This window comes from Mastigoproctus giganteus, chromosome 2 (genome assembly GCF_048544385.1).
Source record: "Mastigoproctus giganteus isolate SK-2022 chromosome 2, ASM4854438v1, whole genome shotgun sequence".
NCBI classification, from domain to species: Eukaryota; Metazoa; Arthropoda; class Arachnida; order Uropygi; family Thelyphonidae; genus Mastigoproctus; species Mastigoproctus giganteus.
The window spans coordinates 169,225,681-169,251,748 of NC_143576.1; the positions used below are offsets into that span (position 1 = coordinate 169,225,681).

The 26,068-nt window shown below is 36.9% G+C and overlaps 1 protein-coding gene across 1 annotated transcript in view; it reads right to left on the reverse strand.

Moving 5' to 3' along the window:
• Nucleotides 1-1,009: 1,009 nt before the first annotated feature.
• LOC150089736 (proteoglycan Cow-like) overlaps nucleotides 1,010-26,068 on the reverse strand; it is a 168,359-nt gene continuing 143,300 nt past the window's right edge. The window contains exons 9-11 of the mRNA XM_090389636.1: nucleotides 22,060-22,107; nucleotides 9,794-9,931; nucleotides 1,010-2,770 (exon numbers count right to left, since the gene is read on the reverse strand). Of these exons, the coding sequence (XP_090245762.1) occupies nucleotides 2,649-2,770; nucleotides 9,794-9,931; nucleotides 22,060-22,107 (308 nt within the window). The 3' untranslated portion in view covers nucleotides 1,010-2,648. The remainder of the gene's footprint in view (nucleotides 2,771-9,793; nucleotides 9,932-22,059; nucleotides 22,108-26,068) is intronic.

The window sequence follows — 26,068 nt, forward strand, 5'->3', positions numbered from 1 at the left end:
AATTAAGGGAGAACTTCAGTTGATCATCTTTTGTGTGTACCACCTGGTTTTATTGCTATTAAATAACTTGGCTAACAGTTTATAAACTGAAAGTCAATTACACCTAGTTATAACAGCAGAGTATCTACAAAGAAACAATTCCACTTTGAGGCCAACTAGTTGAAGTATAAAGGAGAAATTTTTAATTTACCAAAAAAAGCATATTTATATATATCTCCAATGAGGACAGTATGCTATAAAACCACATCACATCAAAATAATTGACTTCTATAATCATCACTATTAATCACTTCAATTTTAGTGACTAATCATTAAAAATAAATGTAACAATGTTTAAATAAATTCATGAGTGAATTTTTCATAAAAAACTGCCTGATGGTTTTAAAAGAAAGAAAAAAAAAAGTATGTATTATATACATATATTTACTTTTTTCTGTAAGGAAATAAATACTTACCATTCAAAGAGAACTAAATCATGCATAAATCTGCATATATTTTTAAAATAATTTATTTCATCTTATACTTTGAGACAGTCATAGTATACATTTTTTTGCATGTGCTGCTTTTCCAAAGTTAATTAATGTATTTCACAGCATTGTATACATATTATGCAGCAATGAGTAAATTTACACAAAGTTAATATTAAAAGGTCAGTTTACCTCCCTGCAAGTGAGAAAATTTGCATTTTCAGGCAGAAACCTATAACCTCCATCCATAATTGATTCAATTCTTATGATAAAAAATGAATCTGTACATTAAGCTAACAAGCATACATCAAAACTTAAAGTCAATGTATGCTTGTTAAAACTGTCATGGTATACCAATATTATATTAAGAATTAATCAAATGTATATTAATATTCAGGCAAAAACGTTTTCTGCTTTCACAGGAGTACTCAGTTTTACCATTTTTTTTATCATTGGAAAAAAAAAAAAAAAAAAAAAAAACACAGGCTAAATTGACTGTAATTTATTAACTGTTTTGACAAGCGAGTCAATCTCTAAAATCAAAAACATGTTTTCTAATTTCTTGGGCAATGATAATAAATTAAATTTAGCATTTTGTAAAAAGGAATTTAAATGCCAAATTCAGTTCTCATAACAGTATAGTGGTTTAACTAATTGTTTAGAAAGGTCAGATTTTGTTGGAAACTTGTGGATACTCTTAATAAAGGCCTCTTCACATGAGGGTTAGTTTATTACCGCAAGAGATGCAGGGGTTTCTCCTTGTAAGATATTTTAGGATTTTGTCCATAAAAACATGCAAACTGGACTCTGAACACAGCTTCAGACATTATACCAATTGAACACTTCAGGAACAATCAATAGTGTGGATAAGGATATAAAGCCCACTAACTGCTATGATTATTAATTACTGTCCACATTGTTAGCTTTATTCAACATGGCTATTTTAATATGGAGATAACAAAATCATCATTTATCCTCAACTTATAATTTAGCGATGCAGTCTTTTAAAGAGGAAAATTTGCTATATTTCCATACTATTTATTGCCTATTACACACATACACAAAATTCCTAGTGAAAGGTTTGAAACTAATATGTTAATTTTTTTTTAAAATTTTATAATTAACTTCCAGTACAGTCTTGAAAGTGCTTAAGTATTGAAGTTTATATATTGGCTATAATAACCATTCATAATTTTATGGAAAAGTTTATGTTAAATGTATAAATGGTAGCTGCAACAAATTTTTTTTTCCCCCATCACATTTTTAACAAAGAACAATAAGAAACTGTCTCTTGGTAGAATAAAACACCAATCAGTACTTTTTTTTTTTTTTGTCTATAAATGTACAGTTAGAACATAAATTAAACACTAAACCACACAACAAAAACAACTTTTATGCATGTTCATTTCCAGTGAAAAACAAAACACAAAGGATGTTAGTCACAATGGCAACATCATCCAGCCACCTAGCGACAAAAAACCAGACTACAAAACAAAATATGCCAGAACTCAAATGGAAGACGTGTGGATTTTGTTGTTTCAAGGAGCTTTGTTAAATAACAAAACTTATTCTAAAAATATAGACTTTGCATTTATACAAACATAACTTTTAAAACCAAATATACAGAGCAAAAAAATCAGTATTTTATATATACACAGACAACAAAAAACACTTCTGGTGCAAGTACAGAATTAATCCTAGGAACTATACAGAAATAACATACATTTATATGTACACAAAAAATGACTAGCGTGTGGCCTTCGCTGTGTGTACTTCCTTGTAAATCTGACACAGATTTTTCCTTCTATAAACATGAAACATACATACAATATTGGTTCAAAGAATATTTAAGTGTATACCATGTGGCTTAATGAATTCCTCGAAAGTGTGTCAAAGCTCTTCTTCTTTCTTTCTTTCTTTCTTAAATTTTTTTTTGCCCATAATATTAAGTCACAAGTATTGTCATTCATAAAGAACTACCACATTCTACCAAGAAGACCTACTTACAACATGGAGGTTTAAGTAGATATGTTATATCAAGTCTTACTATAAACAACCTGGCTACAGTCAATTGTTAGGTGGATAAACAAGCACCAACCCACTGTCGGCAAATTTTGGAAAGTAGAGGGCATGGCATTGGCAAGAAAAGATAACTGTGAACAAGCACAGAATTTTGGGCTTTCAGAAATCCAAGGGTCTATCAGCTGATCCTTCTTCTTCATCATCCTCTTCTGTATCCTCTTCTTGGTCATCATCTTCCCTTGTATGATCCTGATGATACTGTCCTCTCCTCAAAAGTCCCTCTTGAAAATAAAATACATCATAAAATGCACATTTAATCTGTAAGTATATTAAATATTGCACAAGAAACTGGTTATTATAAAATCGAATTAATTTGAAAATAGTAAAATGACTCTTACTTACAATAGCAAGTTAAAATTAAACACTACAGAAAGTGCAGACTCATCTATAAGAAGGAATTTCACTGAATGTAAAGGTATCTGTATCCAAGTGCATGTGTGTTTAAGGATACCACCCCCCACATTATTGTACAGAACCACCCCTACTCAATCTCCAGAACAGCAGAAATACATCTCATTATGCATTTCTTTTATGATGACAATATTACTCTAATTACAAATCTACAGTGATTTTTAAAGTTTACTGATCCATACAGTGCTATCAACCCATTTTTAGTTGGAAAACAATGCTATGCTTAGATCCACACAAATAATAATGCTTTCAAGTAAAGGCTTAGATATCTCCACTTGTACATTTAAAACTGTTTAAATTTTTAAACTTTGAATAAATTGTTTAGAAGAATCATTTTAAATTGTTTTAAATAACTTTGAGAATTTTTTCACAAAAGAAAAAAAAAACACAACTGAATTTCAATCAAACAAAGAGGACAGCATGTGATTCATATTTTTAGCTGTTTAACCTTTTCAATAAAATGATTTAAAATGAGTACAGGAAGGGCAATTAGACTATTAATAGTGGAGTTTCCCTGAGTTCAGTGCTGGGCCCATTACTGTTTTCTATGATATTAATGGAGACATATCAGGCTTAATGTTTACGTTTGCAGATGACAATAAGGCTGGCAGGGTGATTAACAACAGTAATCAGGATATACTACTTCAACAAGATATAGACAAATTAGGTAGATGGGATAAAAAGTGTCAATTGAAGTTTAATTTCAACAAATGCAAGGTACCGCATATAGGGAGTATTATTCCCAAATTAACATACCAACTGTGTGGTACCACACTCAGGTAAGTGAGAATGAAAAAGATCTGGCATAATTGCGTAATCAGATATGTAGTTCTCTGAGCAGTGCAGACAAGCTGTCAAGGAAACTTGGGGTTTTGTCAATGATATTGCCAGCAGGGATAAGGGGTGATTATCTCAATGTACAAGGTAATGGCCAGGCCTCATCTTAAGTTCTTCCTAAAATAAGTCTGGAAGACTGTATCTGTTGGAATGGGTGCAGCAAAGAGCAACCAAGATTGGTGAGTGGAACAAAAGGGCACTCTTACCAGAAAAGGCTTCAGTGCTTCACACTGCAGCCTGAAGACTAGGCACCTGCAAGAAGAGCTCACTGAGGCATTTTGAAGCTTTGAATGGATTGAGTAAGCTCAGTGCTGATGGAATCATTCCTCACACTCAGACTACAAAGCAAAAGGCTCAAGCTAATGGAAGTGCTGTGGCTCAGAGCAGAACTGAGGGGGGCAGTTGTCCTCTGACTCACAGCCTTATAAAATGCACTGTTTGCTTGATGTTTGCAGAGCAATCGGGTACGGGACATGATACTGCCAAGGGGGATGTCTTTGTGTGCGCGCGATGCAAGGAGTGTATCGATATCAGGCAACAACTCGGCGTTCTTATGGGCCTATGTGAGAGCTTGAAGGACAGGGTGGATGCCCTCGAAGAAACTAAATTGAGGGGCCAATCAAGCTCTCAGCTGCCCACATCAACGCCAGAGCTTGCACTTGGGCATCGCGTGACACAGAGACAACCCCCAAGGCAGAATGCGCTGGTCCCGAAGGAACTAGTAGTTGTTGGTGACTCTATTGTCAGGGAAACGGGGAACATGCTTTGTAAAAAAGATAGGTGGAACAGGACCAGGGTATGTCTGCCAGGGGCAAAGGTTGATGACGTTGTAGAGCGAATATCATCTTTTAAGGGCACAAAAGGTGATATAACTGTACACGTTGGCACTAATAATATTAAGAGTAGGAGACCGGCAGAATTACTTAACAAGTACAAGTCACTGTTGAACAAAAGCCGAGAATTAGGGTTGAATTTGAAAGTGTCTGCAATTCTGCCCAGACATGATAGGAGGGAGTATATGATGAGAGCCTTGTCGATCAATTCGGCCCTGGAAAGACTGTGCAAGGCTCAAGGGGTAGAATTTTTTTCAGCCTGGACTGTACTTGTTAACAGGAGAGATTGCTTCTACAGGGATGGGATACACTTAAATAGAAAGGGTGCAAGAATATTTGCTGATGCTATCGAGGCAGTGTTAGGTGGGTCGGAAAACTGCTAGCTTGGGGGGAGACAAAGACCAATAGATTGACAGTAGCCACTGGCAGAGGTGAAAGAGATTCTTGCACTGCTTCTATAAGAATGAGCAGAAGCCTGAAAAACAAGATGCATGGTATTTCAGAGACTGCTGGGAGCCATTGCGGTACAAGTAAACACATGGGTTGTGTTAGGGTAGCTAAGAACAGAAACAGGTGCAGGTATACTTGCGTGTACACCAATGCTAGGAGTTTAGTAAATAAATTTGATGAATTTGAGGTATTGCTCAAAACATCGAAGGCAGATATTGTTGGGATATCAGAGACGTGGTGTCACACAGATATAAGGGATGCGGAACTGCAATTTGGGGAGTACAACGTCTACAGAAAGGATAGACAGGATAGGAAGGGGGGAGGTGTTATGCTATTAGTTAAGAAACACATAAAAACCAAGGAAGTGAAGCCAGTCGACATCGCTGGACAGTGCAGTGTGGAGTCAGTTTGGTGTGACATAAACATTGGGAGATCAAAATTGAGAGTAGGAGTGTGCTATAGGCCTAATGACTCTGATGAGTATAATAAGGAACTGTACAGGGAAATAGAGTGGGCCAGTAAATCAGAGTGTCTTATAATGGGAGATTTTAATTTCCCAGATATTGACTGGATTTTGGGGGCTGGTTACTCACACACTAGCAGGGCTTTTGTGGATTTATTGGATGATTGTTTTCTACATACATCAGCATGTTCGGGAGGCAACTAGAGGGAGTAATACTCTTGATTTGATTATCAGCAGTGATTCTTCATGCATTAAGAATCTGCAGATAAATGAACCACTAGGTGGCAGTGATCACAGTGTGCTGAAGTGGGATTTACTCAAAGAGGTAACTACCATTAGGGGTAAAGGGAAGGGAAGGGTTATTGCTTCCGTAAAGGTGACTACGATGGACTGAGACAGTATTTAAATTCTATACAGTGGGACCAACTGATGATGTTACCAACAGCAAATTCAAAATGGGAAGCATTCAAAGAACTTATCTTGGAAGCTACTAGGCTTTACATACCAACTAAGAAATATTGTTCAAGGTTTAGGCCAAAATGGATGTCAGATGAACTAATGAGGCATATGGCAGAGAAGAAAAATGCATGGGATGCTTACAAATTAACACATGACACAGAAGCCTATGATAGATACAAGTTGATATGCAACCAAGTTACAAAGGAGGTTAGGCAGGCGAAGGCAGATTACGAGAAATCCTTGGCAAGGGATGCAAAGAAAAACAGCAAAGAGTTCTTTACTTATGTAAACTCTAGAAGGAAGGGGGTGAATCAGATTGGTCCACTTGATATTGATGGGTCAAGTGTTGATGATCCTGCTCAGGTAGCTAACAAACTAAATGAATATTTTGCATGGACATTCACACATGAGGAGTTATTCAGCGAGGGGAATGCCAGAGGTGTATTCAACTCTAGCAGTAAGCTACAGAATCTTGAAATAACTGGGAGTAAAGTGGAGGAGAAACTGTTGAAGATAAACACAAGAAAGGCACCCGGGGTGGATGGGATCTATCCAGTTATATTAAAGGAGGCAGCAAAGGAAGTAAGCAAACCCTTAGCCATAATTATGAGAGCTTCCTTGGACTCAGGGGAGGTATCCATAGACTGGAAATGTGCAAATGTGACCCCAATTCACAAAGGAGGATCAAAGGCTGACACAAGTAATTATAGACCTGTGAGCTTAACTTCTGTTCCAGGAAAATTAATGGAGGCACTGGTTAAAGAAGCACTGCAGGATCATTTAGACAAGACTTCAGTTATAGCTCAGACACAGCATGGTTTTGTTAAGGGGAAGTCTTGCCTGACCAATTTGATTGGATACTATTATGCAGTCACAAAAGAACTGGATGCAGGGAATAACTTTGATATTATATACATGGATCTTAGAAAGGCTTCTGATACTGTTGCACATGGAAGACTGCTACACAAATTGGAGCAGTGTGACATTGGAGGCAAATTGCTGCTATGGATAAAGGGGTGGTTGAGGGGGAGAAGACAGAGAGTGGTAATCAATGGACACTGCTCATCGTGGACTGATGTTATTAGTGGAGTCCCTCAGGGTTCAGTGTTGGGTCCATTATTGTTTTCTGTATTTATAAATGATATTGATGATGGTATATCAAGCTTAATGTCCAAGTTTGCAGACGATACAAAGGTTGGCAGGGTTGTCAAGGACACTACTGACACTATGCTGCTGCAACAGGATCTGGAAAGGTTGAGCAGATGGGCTGAGAGGTGGCAAATGAAGTTTAACATTGACAAATGTAAAGTACTACACATGGGAAACAGCAACCCCAGAGCAACGTATCAACTCTGTGGTACAACACTGACAGTGGTAGAGAATGAAAGGGACTTGGGGGTGGTTGTGCAGGCAGATATGAAGTTCTCTGAGCAGTGCAGACGTGCTGCAAGAGTAGCTCATGGAGTATTGTCAATGATATACAGGAATTTTTCCAGCAGGGATAAGGAGGTGATTATTCCATTGTATAAGGCGATGGTCAGGCCACACCTAGAGTACTGTATACAGGTCTGGAGGCCTCATTTCAAGAAGGATGTAGAGCTGCTGGAACGAGTACAGAGAAGGGCAACAAGATTAGTGAATGGAACAAAGGGGTGCTCTTACGAAGAAAGGCTTAAGTTTTGCAAATTACAGTGTCTGGAGACTAGGCACCAGCGAGGTGATCTGATAGAGGTGTATAAAGCCTTGAATGGTTTAAGCATGCTCAATGCTGATGGGATTCTTCCTCTAGCTCAGAAAAATCACCTGAGAGGGCATAAATTCAAATTGAGGAAACACGGATGTAGGATAGACGTGCGGAAATTTGCCTTTAGCCAGCGGGTGGTGGGTTGGTTGGTGGAACAGACTTCCATCCCTTGTGGTGGAGGTTGATAGCCTAAATAAGTTTAAGGCTCAGCTGGACAGGTATTTTGAACGAACAGAGGGGTGAAGTGGAAGTGGTTTTTTTTTTTTTTTTTTTGGCTGATGCTGCATAAGCTTGCTTTCTTGCATCAAATGCCTCTACTAATGCTAATGCTAATACACACAAGGGAAAATACAAATTTCTGCACATCTACCCTACAACCATCCTTCTTCAAACTGAGGAAGGATGGCTATAGGCTAGATGTGCAGAAATTTGGCTTCAGCCAGCAGGTAGTCAATTGTTGGAACAAAATCCCATCTGGTATTGTATTGGTGTGTAGTTTGAATAAACTGAAGGAAGGAATAAACTGCCCATCTTTTCTAATACTAGCATGTTAGAAAAGATGGGCAGGTGATATGGGAAGTGTTGACTTTTTTTTTTTTTTTTTGGGCTGATGCTGTATGTTTTCTTGCATCGTTTGCCACTATGAGAAGTGGTTCAATAAAATAATTCTAGAAGTTAAAACATTTCATACCTTTAAAAATATATAGCACAAGATGAAAACCAAAATGAATGACCAAAGAATTGTTGAAATTAGCATTAGAAAAAAATCAATTTAAGTCTGAGTGATGCACAGTGCATCACAGAATTTAATTAATATTGGGAATCATACAGTAGCATTAGTAGAGGTATATGATGCAAGAAAGCAAACTTATACAGCAACAGCCAAAAAGGGAGAAAAAAAAAACAAAAAAAAACAACACAACGCTTCCCATTTCACCCATCCATTCGCTCCAAAAGTTTGTCCACTTCTTTGAATTTATTTAAGCTATCAACTTCCACTACGACAGATGTAAGTTTGTTCCAGCAATCAACTACCCACTGGCTAAAGGCAAAACTACTTCAGGAAGCTATGGACAAGTTCTTTCTATGGTTTTTATAAAACTTTCTATATTTTTTTTTGAAATAAGTTTCAGATTATTATTATTATTTTTTTTATTTATTTTTAAAGTTCTGGATTTATAAGATTTAACTATACTTCTTTATTTATTTATTATTATTGACCTTTTTGTTAATTCTGAACAAGTGTGACTGAAATGAAAAAAATCAACCCAATTTGGGGTGGTATTTGTCATTTGCTTCAACCAAAAGTTGTGTTTTTATTGAACCACCTCTCATTTGTAAAGGGACAGTTTCTCCAGTTTATGTTCACATTTCAGTTTATGACATATAAAGTTGGCTAGCCAAGTGGACAGGCATGAGGGTGCACAAGTATATGTGCTTTGAGTGACCATGGTTCAAGCCTGCATGACTACTAAATAAGATGCAGTTTCTTGTATTCTCACAACCTTGTGAGCTCCTCTGACCATGTAGTCATCCCGGAATATAAACAAAAGAATTTATTTGGGCACAAGGGTGCAGAAGCGCACACGCACGCACACTTTGAATGAACTGAGGTTCAAGCTCATGTGACTGCTAAATATGGTTAATGATTTTATTCATTATAAAATAATGATGTCTAGTGATCATGCTGGAGTATAAACAGGAACAAGTCTCCTTCAAGCAGGCCTGTACTGGAAAAATATAACAAAATCTGACCAATATACATGTAAATAGCTTGTAGTTTACTGCAAAACTATAAAAAACAAACATTTATGTGAACATTTTAGCAAAAGCATAAAGCTACCAAGTATGAAACTAAAAGTTAATGATTTCATTTTATTGGAACATAGAACAATAGAGCAACAGCTCATTTCGATTATGCATCTCAGTATATCACATACTATCCAGAAAATATTTGATGAAAACAAGAATAACTTTTCAAAATTTATTTAACTTTCAATTATGAATATCTTTAATACATTTTGTTAATATGTGCAACTTTACTTACCACAATCAGGTCGTCCTCTACGACGAGTATTTGTAAATTCCACACCATGCCTGTCCACACACCAACAGGTCCCTGAACTAGAATGACACTGGGTAGGAAGATAATAGCCATCTCCATCACACTGTGGCATATAAACTCCTGAAAAAGCAAAAATAAAAACAGTCTTTCACTTTTCCTCATTTTGTAAATTTATATGAAAAGTATGGAAGTAGAGATTCTCTGATTGGGCTGGCTTATCCAGCTAAACATGCAATAATAAGCAAATTTATTACTGTTAATTATAACATTTTTTTTTTTTTTTTTTTTTTTTCTCCACATAAATGGCAGATTATAGTCAAATCCAATAGATTTTTCTAAATTTAGGATTCTCTAAATAATTTCGGATCCTGTAGATGAAGAAATCTAAATAAAACCAATCCAAATGAAAACAAAAAATTTGTTTTAAAGAATTTATCTAATATGCAGCAGTGTATCATGGTTATAATCAAAGATTTCTAAAGCACATTAACATCTAAGAAATACCACACAAGGTGTGTAAAAACATAGTATACACAGAGCACAACACAAATCTCAGCGTACATATATACTGATTTTTTTTGTGTTGTGTGGACTAAAAACCAAGAATAACTCATGGAGAACACCCTACTCCCTCTTCCTGATGAGCTAACCATGGCCCTGGACAAAGAGGCCTTAAGTATTACTCCAGTTTCTCACAGGATTTAGACTCCGACTTCTAAACTACAGAGAGAGAGAGAGAGAGAGAGAGAGAGAAGAAAAATGTGTAACCATCTTTCCATTCGTTTTCCTGAAGAAATACTGTTAGTCAATCAATTCCTGGTGAAATTACCTTAACAAAAATTTAAGTAAAGTCTTCAGCACATTTATGCTAAAGAATCAGATAAGCCTCCTTCTAGTGTGCAAAATTTCTGAAAGAATGACATACAACACAATCATTCATTTCTTTTTATGAATGATTATCTTAAATTTTTTATGGGCTAAAAGTAGAAATGAAAATGGACTCAAATATAACTCATGTCTTTTTCATACATGGCAAAAGCAACAAAACACTAAAAGTGTCCCATTCAAACTCACATAACTTGTTTGGCACACAAAACAAAAATTTACATTTAAATGTAACTTTAAATTTACAACCACGTTTGTCAACAGGGCTGATAATTTTGTATGGCAAGAGCAGTAGATGAAACAACCAGTGCATGTAGCAAATTTATAGTGAATATGACATAACAATTTATAATGAATATGACTGCGCTAAAGAATCAGCTAAGTCACCAATTCCAGTGCCCAAAATTTTTGAAAGAATGATTCGCTTTAAAGTTTTATAGCCTAAAGGTAGAAATGATGAAAAGCAACACACAAAAATAACTAATGCTTTTTCATACAGGGTGAAGGTAACAAAATACCGGAAGTGTTCCAAACAAACCAAACTCACATAACTTGTTTGTGTGACAAACAAGTTAAGTGAGTCACGCACACACACCTTAAATTGTGTTGTAATTTGTTTTAAAACTCTTGCCCAATATTGCTCTACCATGAAGCAGCTTCATCATCATCATTCTTCATTCGTGTAAGGATGGGTGGGTCGGAAAACTGCTCCCTTTGGGAGGGGATACACAGACTAACCAGAGCTGCAGGTGATTCTTGCACTGCTATTGGAAAATGCAGCAGCCTGGAAAGCAAGGTGTCAGAGATTTCAGGCCTTGCTGTAGGTCATCACACAACAAGAATACACGGGCTGTGTAAGGGTAACTATGGATAAGAACATGTGCATGTATACTTGCATGTACACTAATGCCAGGAGCATTGTAAATAAACTTGATAAATTTAAAGTACTGATTAAGCAGTCAAATGCAGACATTGCAGGGATAGCAGAGAATGGTGACACTTAGACAAAGTGATGGTGAATTTGAATATGGGGAGTACAATGTATACAGGAAGAACAGACAGGATATCTAGGGTGGAGGGGTTATGCTCTTAGTTAAGAAGCATATTAAAGCTAAGGCAGTCAATCCAGTCGACTTGGGTGACTAGTGCAATGTTGAGTTCAGTTTGGTGTGATGTAAGCACTGAGAAAAAAAAAATTGAGTAGGAGTGTGTTATAGGCCTAAAGCCTGTGATGAGTATACCAAACAGCTATACAGAGATATAGAGTTTGCCAGTAAATCAGAATGTCTTATAATGGAGGATTTTAACTTTTGTAGGTGTTTATCGGCACAAGGGCAACTTAGGCCAAAATGTGCCTATTCTAGTATTTGGATAGATGCTGGAAATTCATTTTATTTAACATTAGAAATAATCATATAGTCTGGTTTGTTTACGATAGGCGAAGATCTCATCCAGATTAGCATTGTTTCCCAACAGGTGGGTTAATGATAAGGGTTCTTGCATTTCTGTCAAAGAGCGAAAGGTAGTATTTCTGATGTGAGAATAATGTGAACAGTCTAAGAGGATATGTCGAACTGTAAGTTGTGACAAACAATGCATGCATATAGGAGGATCATCACCCATGATCAGGAACAACAAGTGGGTCAGGTGTGTGTGTGTGTGTGTGTGTGTGTGTGTGTGTGTGTGTGTGTGTGCCCCCTATGCGTAACCTTGCCAGTATTACCTGCTTTGCCTGAAGTTGGAGTTTCACAGCTGTGGTTCACATTTAATTTTAAATAATTTATTGTTCATATATGTCTTCCACATGTTTTAACCACTGGTCTCTTCAGATATGTCGGATATGTGTTAGTAAATCTATATAGGGTACTTGGTAAGATGGAGGTGCAGTGCTGTTTGGCTGCTTGGTCTGCCGTTTCGTTACCTGCAATGCCAGCATGGCCTGGAATTAAACAGAAGCTTACAATATGATTCCTGTTCTGCAAATGATTTAGACGAGAATTTCTTTTACTATGGGATGTGGGGTTGAGAATTTAATACTTATTGCAGACAGCGCACTCATGGAGTCAGTCTGTATATATTAAACTATTGGTGTTGAGATGGATATTGTCTAGCTAGCTAAATTGCACCCAATTCTGCAGTATAACTGCTACATTCAGTTGGAAGAGATACAGATACTGTAAATGAGGGGGAAAACTGCTGCAGCACCTACAGCAGCATCTGATTTTGAGCCATCAGTATATATTATGCAGCTCTGCATACTGCTATAAGCATGCCTTTCGTGCAGTTGTTTGATGTTACATTTTTCCAGGGACTTTTTCTTCAACTGTTGGAAATATGTGTCACAGTAAGGTAGGTTTGTGGACCAGGGTGAATCCAGTATTTTAGTTTCTTTAAGTGTATTTCCAAAATGTACATTCCAGCAGTGTATTATCTCTTGTAGTCTAATACCAGTGGGTTTATTCTTATAGAATGTTATCCATTCAGGATTGAAGGGCAGTGATTGATCTGAAAGGCTTTTAAGTCTGGATGCATAGATGAAGAGTTAAATTTTCCTCCTGAGGTGGTTTGTTTGCCTCTATACAGAGACTTTGGACCGGGGACGTTCAAAAGGCTCCAAGAGCAGCGCGAAGAGCACTGTGCTTATGATATTTAATCTTGTAAGCACACTTTTCCTAGCTGAGTTATAGATGATTGCACCATAGTCTAGATGCAACCTGATGAGAGAACGATACAAATGAAGAAGAGTATCTATCTGCACCCCCATGCCATGGCAGAAATGGTTCTAAGATAAGTTATATGCATGGCAAAACTGAGTTTCATATTTAATGTTAAACGTAAAAACCGGATATTGCCAGTGAGAGGGATCGGGGGATTTCTTAATTTAAGTTCAGGTTCTGGATGTAATTTGCGTTTTTTTTACAGAAGTGGATCGCAATTGTCTTTTGTTCTGATAGACGGTAACCATTTTGTTGGGTCCATGTCTCCAGCTTATTTATGGAAAGTTGTAACTGTTTCTCAATGATTTTAATGTTTGGTGAATTACATGATATGACCAGGTCATCTGAATACAAATATAGTTCGACAATTCTGGGAATATTCTGCACCATGGTGTTTGGTCTAATTGCAAAGAGAGTGGCACTAAGTATATATCCTTGGGGCACCCTTTCTTCTTGTGTAAAATATTGCAAAAGCACATTCTAGTGACAAACTTGAAAGGTTCTATGCTCAAGAAAATTCTGAATGAATTGCAGTAAGTGTCCTCTCAACCCTAGGGAATAGAGCTCTCAAAGAATGCCATATCTTCATGTGGTATCAAAAGCTTTTTGATATCTAGACTGACAATTTTTAACATAAGCATTGTGAATATTGGTTTCAGCTCTTATCATAAGATCCAAGCAGGATCTGTTTTGTTGGAAACCATATTGGTTGCTATTTAACAGCATTTTACTTTCAAGGATCCATTTTAGTCTGCTGTGTATCATTTTTTCAAGTGTTTTACCAAGACAGCTGGTGAGAGAAATTGGTCTGTAGTTTTGTGGAATTGATTGATCCTTCCCTGATTTAGGAAAGGCAAGAATTACAGAGTGATGCCATGAGGAAGGATAAACACATTCAAGGAAAATCCGATTATAGAAAAGTAGTAATAAGTTTAAAGATATGTTATTGAGGCATTTGAGCATTATATAGTAGATTCTGTCTGGTCCTGCTGCACTGTTTACTGATCTGTTTAGGGCTTCTTGGAGTTCAGTTAAGTGAATGGCTGGTTATAGGGGAGAGATTGAGTGGTATTAAAATTTATTTTATTTTTCTGCTGAGGTTTAAATTTTGAAGAATGAATTGCCATCTGTAGATGCTGCTGATATTTCACTAAAAGTTTCTCCAAGGAAATTGCCTATTTCTTTAGGGAGGACAGTTCTCATCCATTTCTAATTAGGATTGGAGAAGTAAATGGAATGTATTTATTATTTAATTGTTCGATTTTCTTCCATATTAGCCAACTGCTGGTGTCCTTCGTAATGGTACTGGCAAATTTTATCCAGTAGTCTTTTTTGGCTTTTCTTCTTATTTGTCTTGCCCTTGCCTTTTGTTTTTTATATAATATGAGGCTGACTGTTGTGGGGGATATTGCAAAACTGATTCCAAGCTTTATTTTTTTCTCTTTTGGCACTGTTACAGGCCTCATTCTACCAGTGTTTTGCATGTCTTTGTTGGTCTGCAGAGGACTAAGGAATTGCTTCAGAAGCTGCTGCCAAAATTTGTGTGGTAATGTGCTTGGTGACTTCGTCTATTGGTTGCGTTTTAATAAATTGATCCATCAAAAGATACACAGACTGAATATTTTGTCCAATTGGATTTTGTGAATTTCCATTTTACTGTGTAGTCTGAACAGTGGGATTGTTTTGTTTGAATGTTGTACACAATTGAAAAATGATCACTGTTGTGTAGATCATCTAAGATTGATCACTCCATACTGGGGAACAGTATGGGAGAACAGATTGACAGATCAATTGCTGAAGTGGATCCTGTGGGTAGATGAACATAAGTGTGATGGCCAGTATTTAGCAAGGTTAACTGCTGTTGGTTCAGTAATGTCTCAATCAGATATCCTCTTTGATCTCTGCAAGAAGATCCCCACAACGGGAGATGCCTATTGAAGTCTCCGAAGAGACAGAAGGGTGGTGGCACTTGTACTATAAGATCTTCTAGTTCTTTTAGAGTGAAGGGACTATTTGGTGGAAGGTATATTGAAATGAGAGTTAGCGTGATTCCAAGAATCACAGGCACAGCAATAGCTTCCAAGTCAGTCTGTAGAGAGATAAGTCGAGAGAGGAATTTTAGAGTTAACTAAGATCGCCACCTCTCCATGTGCAGGCGGATTCCTGTCTTTTCTATACATCGAGAAGTTTTTGATTGAGAGAGTTACCTGTGGTGTTAAATTGATTTCTTGTAAACAAACAATCATTGGATTGTATCTATTGAGCAGGTTGTATAAGTCATCGGTATTAGCATGCATGCCTCTACAGTTCCATTAAAGTATGTGCTGCATTACATTGTTTTTGGAGTTGTGTTTTGATTGGTCTGTTTTTTTTTTCTAAGTAGTTTGTAGCATTCAGTTTTATGTCTTTTTTTTTTTTTTTTTTTAAGGAAAATTGGTCACTTTATATCCATGTCTTCTTCTGCATGAAGAACTAATACTGTGTCATCTGTTTCAGTTTTGTTGTCAATGGCACATGTATAGGGAATTTTTTCTTGGTTTCAGCATGACCTGTTGGTACTGATTTATCTGCTTTTTTAGTAGTTTCAAGCTTATTAGGTGAAACTGAAATTTGAGTATTAATTCCTTGTTCTAGTTGGTTTTGTTTGGCAGGTTGCAGCTTAGCATTATGCACAGACCTCGCCTAATCAGCAAAAGCAGTGTTTGGAGTGACTAATATCAGTCTGAGCAGCAATGGAATGACTGTTGGGTTGCTTGTGCATAAGTGCGTTTTGGCATAAACTGCATAATGTGCTTTTTGGCTTCGTGGTATGTTACTTTGTTTTCTGTATTTTTTCCCCCTACTTTCCACATTTCACAATTTTTTGAATATGCCAGATGATTACCTTTGTAATCTCCATCTTTCTGGATTAATATTCTTTCTGCGTGTAGGACTTTTTGATCTGCCAATTCATGCACAGTTTCATCCTCTGAGGTGTTAACGAGGTCTCACTCTGCTATAACTCCTTTGGAGGTATTCAGAGTGGCATGGAATGCTATTTTCACAGGAATTCCACCAAATGTGGTGTTTCATTAACATTTCTAATTGTTTTGGTTTAGTTGTTTCTACCAGCAGATCTCCAGACTGTAATCATTTTACCATCTTCGGTGATCCTGCAGCATTTTCCAAGCTGAAAGGTGCATATCAAAAATGTTGAATGAAACAGAGGAAGATGTCGCTGATGCTGATCAGGTCTTTAAAAGGTACACTAATGAAGGCCTGAGAAAAGATGACATGGCTAATGCTGAGCGAGTTCTGGCACAGTTCATCAATAGATAAAGAGGGGCCACAATAGAATGTTGGGTAAATGGAGACAACTGTCCTACATATGCAACTGTCCTCTTGCTCAGAATAATCACCTGAGAGGGCATATATTCAAATTGAGGAAAGACAGTTGTAGGGTAGATGTGTTGAAGTTTTCCTTTAGCCAGCAGGTAGTTGATTGCTGGGACAAACTTTCATCTGTCATTGTAGAAGTTGATAGCTTAATCAGATTCAAGGCAGAACTAGACAAACATTTGGAGCGAGTGGATGGGTGAAATGAGAAGGGTGTGTGTTTTTGTATATTTGCCCTTGCTAATGCTGATGAGCACATGACTGAGTCAGAAATAATCGAAAACATTACTGGTGAAAGTGATTATCCAGATGCAACTGAAGATGATGAAGATGAGGCACCAGAGCCACCACCACCTAAGATCACGGAGGATTTGCTAGTTTGCAAACTGAACAGAAAAGGTAGATTCCTTTTCAATTTTACAGTTAAAACACCTGATTGAAATTGTTAAAAAGAAACAAAGAGTTGCAATGAGTCAACCCTTGATTGTTTTTTTTTTTTTTTAAATTAAAGACTTGAAAGTAAGGACTAAAATGTACAAAAGTATGTTCGCTAATGTCTACTTAATTTAAAGAACAAAGGAGTGCATTACGTTTTCCTTTTTCTCCCAAATTTGACTTTTTGTTAATTTCAAAACACGAAAGTAAACATCAATACAGCCACGTGGAAAAGCAGTTTTTGTGAGTATTGATTTGTTTTTATGACAAAAGGAGTGTTTTCATGTATATTTAACAACATGAATATTGGTTTTTTAAATATACTTTATTCTACAGTGCATCAATAAACAATGCAAATGCATATTATTTTCATTATTACTCTTTGGGTGATATTTCTTAGATGTAGTATTGCAATTATCGCACCAAAAAAAAGAGATAATCAAAATTGATAGTACGTATGAAGTTTGAATGCCAAAAAATGGCTAGAATTTTCTAAAGCAATCCCATTTTTATTGCGATGTGATCCTTTGGACCCCAAACATCGCGTTATGTCTACTTTCATCTGTACTTGTAAGATGAAGTCTACTGTGCTTTATGAAAACTTAGGACAAGCTAACTTTAAACTTAAAAAGAAGAGTGATTCCTTTGAAGGAAAATGCTTGAAGTCACTTTATAGAGCTAAGAGGTCGCTGGGCCATGGAAATGCTTGGCACCTGGGGATATGTTCACTGAAATTTGTGGTTTGCTCACTCGCACACTAGCAAGACTTTTGTAGATTTCTTGGAAGAATGTTTCCTATACTCTTGAATTGGTTATCAGCAGTGATTCTACATGCATTAAGAATCTGCAGGTAAAAGACCTACTGGGTGGCAGCAATCAATGTACTAATGTGGAATTTAATTAAAGACATAACTACCCTCAAGGGTAAAGGGAAAAGCTTTTGCTTTGTAAAGGTGACTACAGTGGTCTCAGACAGTTTTTAAATTCTATGCAGTGGGACCAACTGATGATGTTATCAACAGCAAATTCTAAATGGGAAGCATTCAGGGAAGTAATCATAGCTGCTACTAGGCAATTTTTGGGCATTTACGTAGCAAGACTTTTGTAGATTTCTTGGAAGAATGTTTCCTATACTCTTGAATTGGCTTTCAGCAGTGGGAAGGAGCAGCAGTGCATAGTACACGCATCTTGATTAGACCGGGGTTCGAGCCCGTCACCACCAAATATGGAGGATGCGGAAAGGTCAGGGAATGACCACCGCATATCCCAGAGCAATATGGCCTTAGTTGCTAATGCTCCTAAAAACCAAATAACAATAACAACAATAACTAGGCATTTCATATCAACAAAGAAATTTGGCATCTGTTAGCTTAACATCTGTTCCAGGAAAAATAATGTTCACTGGTTAAAGAAGTAATGCAGAACCATCTGGACAGGAATGCAATTATACTGCAGTCATAGCATGGATTTCTTAAGGGGACAGTCTTGTCTTACCAACCTGATAGGTTACTATGATGCAGTGACCAAGAAACTGGATGTAAAAAATAATTTTGATATCATATACTTGGATTTCAGGAAGGCCTTTGATACTGTTGCACATAAAAGGTAAACTGCAGCCATTATCAACCCACTGCAGGATGGAAGCCTCCTCAACAATTCATGCTGAGGGAAATGGACCACAATCTGCCACACTGGTCCAGTGTGGGTTGGGAGATCGACCGTATTTAGCAGTCAGGGGCTTGAATCCCGGTCTACTCAAAGAGCGTATGCTACTGCACTCCCACTCCTGACCACTCGGCTACAGGGGCCTTATAAAAGACTGCTGTATACAATGTGGCATTAATGGCAAGTTACTGCCATGGATAAAGGGGATGGTTAAGTAGAAGAAGACAGACTGGTTATTAATGGGTTCTGTTCTTTGTGAAATAGCATTATCAGTGGAGCTCCCCCCCCCAGGATTCAGTGCTAGGCCCATTGTTGTTTTCAATATTTATTAATTATACCGATGAAGGTATATCAGGCTTAATAATATCAAAGTTTGCAGATGATACAAAGGTTGGTAGGATAATTAACAACAGTAATTAGCATGAGCTACTGCAACAAGATCTAGGAAAATTGGGTCAATTGGGCTGAGAAATGGTTGAAGTTTAACACTGACAGATGAAAGTACACATGGGTAGCATAATCCCAGTGTAACTTAACTGTGTGGTAATACACTCAGTGTAGTGGAAAATGAAAAAGACCTGGGGTAAACTGAGCAGTCAGACATGCTACCAGAACAGCTCATGGGGTTCTGTCAATGATACAGAAACTTTGTTAGTAAGGATAAGGAGGCGATTATCCCTTTGTACAAGGCCATGGTTAGGTCACATCTTGAGTACTGTATACAGGTCTGGAGGCCTCACTTTAGGAAGGATGTAGATCTGATGGAACAGTGCAGAGAAGGCAAACCAGACTGGTGAAGGGAACAAAAGGGTGCTCTTACCCAGAAAGGCCTTGGCTCTGCAAACTGCAGCTGCTGGAGACTAGACACCTGCAGGGTTTGTTTGTTTGTTTTTTTTTTTGTTAGTTGTTGGCACATCGGCTTCAGTGGCCATAATGCACCTCCCAAAGTTTTTGCATTTTACTCTGATCCAAGCCCGAGGCGGGATTCAAACCCGCGACCTTTGGGTTGCCAGGCAGGCACTTTACCCACCTGCAGAGTGATCTGACTGAGGTGTTAAGGCCTTGAATGGATTATTTCTCTTGATAAGACTACACATGAGGGGGACATAAATTTAAGTTGAGGTAGGATGGTTGCAGGATAGATGTGCAGAAGTTTGCCTTCAGCCAGTGGGTGGTTTGGTGGAACAGGCTTCCATCTGTTGTTGTGTAAGTAGATGGTTTTAATAAATTCAAGGAAGAACTAGACAAATTCTTGGTAGGTATGGATGGGAGAAGCGTGTAGCATTTTTTTTTCCTGACTGATGATATATAAGCTTGCTTTCTTGTTTCATTTACCACTACTACTTCGATTATGTCAAAGATAGTTTCTCACTTTTCTCTTTGTGATGCTCTTTGTAAATAATATGCTCAGAACACAATATGAAATTTAAATGTGCATCAAAGCGTAGCTATTACCCACACAATAAAAAGATTGGAAATCTAAAATGCCAGATATAACTTCCGGCATTTTAAGGTTTCCGATTTTTTTATTGTCATTTAAACCTCAAAACCAAAGGGTGAACCAAAACATTAATATAGTCTAACTATTATCCACAGTTATTTTTCCTGTTTAGCTAATAGTATCGAAATTCTTGAGACATGGTAATTCTTTAGTTCAGCATTGCCCAAACATTTTTAGTCACAGAACACTTTTCATCTCACAACATATTCAACGAAACACTTACGAAAAGCAAGTTCAGCAGGAGCCAAAGAACTGTTTGCTAATATTTTATTACATATGACCCACTGTGCATCAGAAGCATCTTTATTTCCAAAACATGTAAATCCGAAATTCAAATAACTGTCATCATATTTTCGTTTTGGTCTTTTATTAGTTGGTTCCTGTTTTTTCACTTCAGATTTTTGGGAGACAAAAGACTGTGATTGTTCATCCTCACTTTGAAGCATGACAATATTATGTTCGTTTTCATCGACCACAGCTGCACTACTAGAAGTACTTTGCTTCTCGTTTTAAAGTTCCTTTTTTCAAACACAAATCCATGGTCACATTTTAATAATAATATTTCGAAATACTAATAATTATCAAAAAAAAATTATATAAGGAAGTGAGTTCAGTCATGATATCAGTTCACTTCTCCTCTCCTTCAACCAGTGTACTCCAGGCAAAATTGCATATGAATGACATACTATATCACCACATTGTTACTTTTTCATAGGTGTCATTACCTCTATGCATACTTCACTATGCAAAGCCCGCCAAAATAAAGTGTTCTGCGGTCTATTTGATTATTAGTCTATGACAGTATATTAATAACCGAAAAAGAATTGTTAAATATTATAATGACATAAAAGTGGTGTATGCTACAAACATGCAAAATTTATTTATTTTATTTTATTTTTTAAATTATTAATTATGATTTTTTGCAGAACACTTGTTCACATCTCACGGAACACTCGAGTTCCACAGAACAAGTTTGGGAAACGCTGCTTTAGTTGAAGGTGAGACTATCCACAACAAGCTACAATTAGCAAAAGGCAAATTCACAACCACCTACAATTAGCAAAGGGCAAACTAAATTGCAAGAAACAAAAATGGAAGAAAAGATTATTCCCAACAACAATCTTGATTTCCAGAAAGTGGTGTCAATCAGTATGTATCTAGAAAACACCATTACAATTCTTCATTCTGGTGTGTTTCCAGGCAAAACTTCATTCTGACAATTTAGGTTAAAAAAAAAAAAAAAAAACCCTGAAATTTTGATATAAGAGTTCATTTTAATCATTTTTGTAATTATCTTTAATTTTTTTCTTGTAAAAATATACTAAATATGTATATTTCGGCATTTTTTAAAGCATATTTACTTCCTTGTTAATCACTTAAATAAAGAAATACGTGCCTTGATTTTAAGTTTTTTTTTTAATATATATAAATCCCTTTCTACTTGTAATAATAAAAATAATGAATAGCACTTAGCTAAGCACTAAGAACACAGCCATATTTGCAGCAATGGTTTTGCTGATTACTTCAAAAGTGTTTCATATACATTGTATAAATTGGCAGTGTAAAGTTTATTTAGATGGTGCATCAAAAAAAAAGTTGACAGATTTTATCTTAGAACAACACAATATATACTTTTATGTTATTTGCTATTATAAAAAATAAAATCATACCGAGTAGTCCCTGAGGTGTTCTCTTTAGAGCAGCTGCACATGGGCGACCTACAGATGAAACATTAACAATTATAAATATTGAAGATGAAATTTTTAATAATATAAAATGCTGTTTACAGAAATGCATTTTAATATAGTGGTTGCCAAAAGATTGCAGTTATGATACAGTTAATAATGTTTATTTTTCCTTATTTGCAAGGCTTGTCACTCTTGCAAGAGTAATGAACCCAATCGTGTTAAAGTGAAGTTTCATTGGTAACAATTGTGGCTGAGGTTTAGACTGCATTGTAGAATTTTTTTCCATTTGAGGAAGATAAAAATTTTGTCCAGTTCTGGAGTATCAGCTAAAATGTAAGTGACAATGCAAGCGGTGTCCGCTACGGAAAATCATGCAAAAATAATTTGCATGATTTTCTACAAAAGCAATTTTTTTTTTGTATGAGGCAGTCAATAAGGATGTATTGGACAGTAAGCTGAGCATGCAGTTTCCCCACTGAGGCAGATCAGTGGCCATATGCACATGCGTTAGGAGATGGTGTAGCATATCCAAGTCAAACTAGTGCAATACCCTCAGTCCCCAGCAGCTTTCACTCTCCCTCTTACGGCAGCGAGAGGATTAGAGTGGAAGCAGAGGGCGCTAAGAATCTCTGGGTACGACCAGGCTGCCATGCACGGAAACTGAACTTGGCCTGTTATAACGTAAGAACACTCATCGGTGAAGACAGGATATCAGAGCTGGAAAAGGAATTAGAAAATGTGAATTGGAATATCATCGGTTTGGCTGAAACAAGAAGAAGAAATGAATCACTTATAAGTTTATCAAGTGGAAATCTGCTGTACACCAATGGAAACAGTGAAAGGAGTGAAGGTGGAGTTGGGTTTCTGGTCCATAAAGATTTTAAAAACAACATTTTGGAATTCAAAAGTACATCACCAAGAGTGTCAAGACTAATACTCAAGATTTCTAAGAGATACAAGCTAAAGATTATAATGATTTGTGCACCAACATCGAGCCATGATGATGAAGAGGTTGAAGAAATGTACACTGAAATTGAGAGTCTTCTAGATGAGCAGAAAACCCACTACACTATTATTATGGGAGACTTCAATGCTAAGGTTGGAAAAAGACAAAACAGTGCAGAAAGGAGAACTATAGGAAATTTTGGAATTGGTGAAAGAAATGAAAGAGGTGAAAGACGTGGAATTTGCAGAATCTCAAGGACTGTCAGTAATGAACACTTTTTTCAAGAAAAGGGTGAACAGAAAGTGGACATGGAAGAGTCCAAATGGATTAACTACTAATGAAATCGACTTCATTCTCACTAACAGAAGATGTAATGTGAATGATGTCACCGTCCTGAATAAGGTAAATGTTGTAAGTGATCACAGAATGGTAAGATGTACACTTGATATAGATGTAGGAAAGGAAAGGAAAAAACTGACTGGAGTAAATAATACAAAGGTCTTTGAGATAACAGAAGAGGAGAAAAAGCAGTATGTACTGGAACTTAAGAACAAGTATGAGCTTCTGCAGACTGCCGAGGACCAAGATATCGACAAGGAATATTACAACTTTTTGAAAGTGATAAAGCCCAAGAAACCTATAGGGAAAAAGAAATCCAAAGAAGAAAAAATTAGTCAAGAAACACTTGTCATGATGAACCGAAGACGACAAATGAAAAGCAAGAAAAACACTGACAAGGAGAAAATTGAGTATACTGAGTTATGCAAAGCCATTAGAAAGAGACTCAGAGAGGACATAAGAAGATTTATCACAAGAAAAGTAGAAAAAGCATTAAGGGAAAACAAAGGATTTAAATCAGCAGCCATGAGCAGTAATACAGAAAGACAAATAATACTGAAACTGAAGAATAGCGATGGTGTACTTATAAACAGCAGAGAAGGCACAATTCAAATAGCAGAAGACTACTATAGAGAATTATACAAGGAGCAGGGGAATGATGCCAGCAGTGGGGAAGATGGATTGCAAAGTAGCAACACATACGACATACCCGATATTCTTCCCGATGAGGTAGAACATGCATTGAAGAAAATGAAGAATCAGAAAGCCCCGGGGGAAGATGAAGTTACTGTAGAGTTGTTAAAATGGGGAGGAAGAGACATAACACAAAACTGGCAAGGCTCTTCACAAAGTGCATTAGAAAAGGTGTGACGCCTAAGCAGTGGAATAATGCAATCATAGTTTTGCTGCATAAGAAAGGAGATAAATCAGAAATTGGAAATTATAGACCAATTAGCTTGTTATCCCACATCTACAAGTTGTTCACAAGGGTCATTACTAACAGATTAGAAAGAATACTGGATGAGAATCAACCGAAAGAGCAAGCTGGCTTTAGGACAGGATTCTCAACTATGGATCACCTTCATGTAATATCACAGCTAATGGAGAAAGTAAATGAATATAAAACACCATTATGCCTGGCATTTGTGGATTATGAAAAGGCATTTGACTCCACACAGCATAAGGCAATGTTTCAGGCACTGGAAAGACAAGGCATTGATACCCCATATATTATGATTTTAAAGAAAATATACGAGAGTGCTACCTCCTTTATTAGACTAGACAAAGACAGTAGGAAATTTAAAATTGAGAAAGGAGTTCGACAAGGAGACACAATATCTCCGAAGCTGTTTACTGCTGCCCTTGAGGAAGCTTTCAGAAGATTAGACTGGTCGCAGAAAGGAGTCAATGTGAACGGAGAGTACCTAAACCATTTACGATTTGCAGATGACATTGTGGTCATAAGCCATGATCCCAAAGAATTAGATGAAAATCTTAATCAGTTATGCACAGCTAGTAAGGATTTTGGACTAAAGATGAATATGGCTAAAACAAAAGTAATGATGAACAAGTATGCCACAGAAAGGGAAATAACGAACCAATGTATACTCCCCACCATGACTTATGGAAGTGAAACTTGGGCACTCACCAAAAGAATGGAAGAGAAGCTGAGAACTACACAGCGAAGAATGGAACGAATCATATTGGGAATCAGACTGTTAGATAAGAAGAGAAACACATGGATTAGGCAACAAACTCAAGTAAAGGACATTCTTATCAAAACTAAAGAACTAAAATGGTCTTGGGCAGGACACATAGCTCAAAGACATGATGACAGATGGACTAAGAAAATAACAGAATGGTATCCAAGAGGAGCTAGAAGAAAACCTGGAAGACAAAAGGCGGAGATGGATAGATGAAATTCATGAGTTTGTGGGTAGTAAATGGATGTCCAGTGCTCAAAACAGAAGGAACTGGAAAGTTGCTGGAGAGGCCTTCATCCTGCAGTGGATTGAAAATGGCTGATGATGATGATGATGATCTTTATATGGAAACGGTTTTGTTGGCTCAGCTCATCAAATGTCTTACCCAAACCTGTAATCTGAGACTGGTGTAATAAAGGATAAACAATGGGATTTGTTGCAATTTTAGTAGCTACGTCAGCATATTCATTTCCTTCAATCCCAACATGACCAGGGATCCAACAAAAGAGGATTTACTGCCTAACCTCACTTAGGTCATATTCCATTCCGCTGAGTAATGGGTTATCATTCTTTGTCTTCTGGTATATGGCTTGGATAGCACTAATCAAGTCTGTATACATCATGTTATGTAGTATAGCTGAATGTGAATTTTAGGGCTATACGAATCACACAGAATACCTCAATATGGCTGCTATATTCAGTTTAGAATTTCTTACATGTGGTGACGGGAAAGAATATAGCTGCAATTGATGACCATCAATTTGGGATTCATTTGAATAGCGGTGTGTGTATATTGGGTCTCTCAATGTGGTAGGTATTTGTAATATGTTCCAATGGGTTAGGGTGCTTTTCCTCCTGTTGTGAGAGATAGATTGCATGGCAGTATAATATCAGTGTTCTCCCCAGAAAATTTTGCCAGCCGGGTGGCATTATGAAGTAGCCAGGTGGGGAAGTGTAATACTTCGCAATATTATAAAATTAAAATTTTCTGTTATTTATAAAT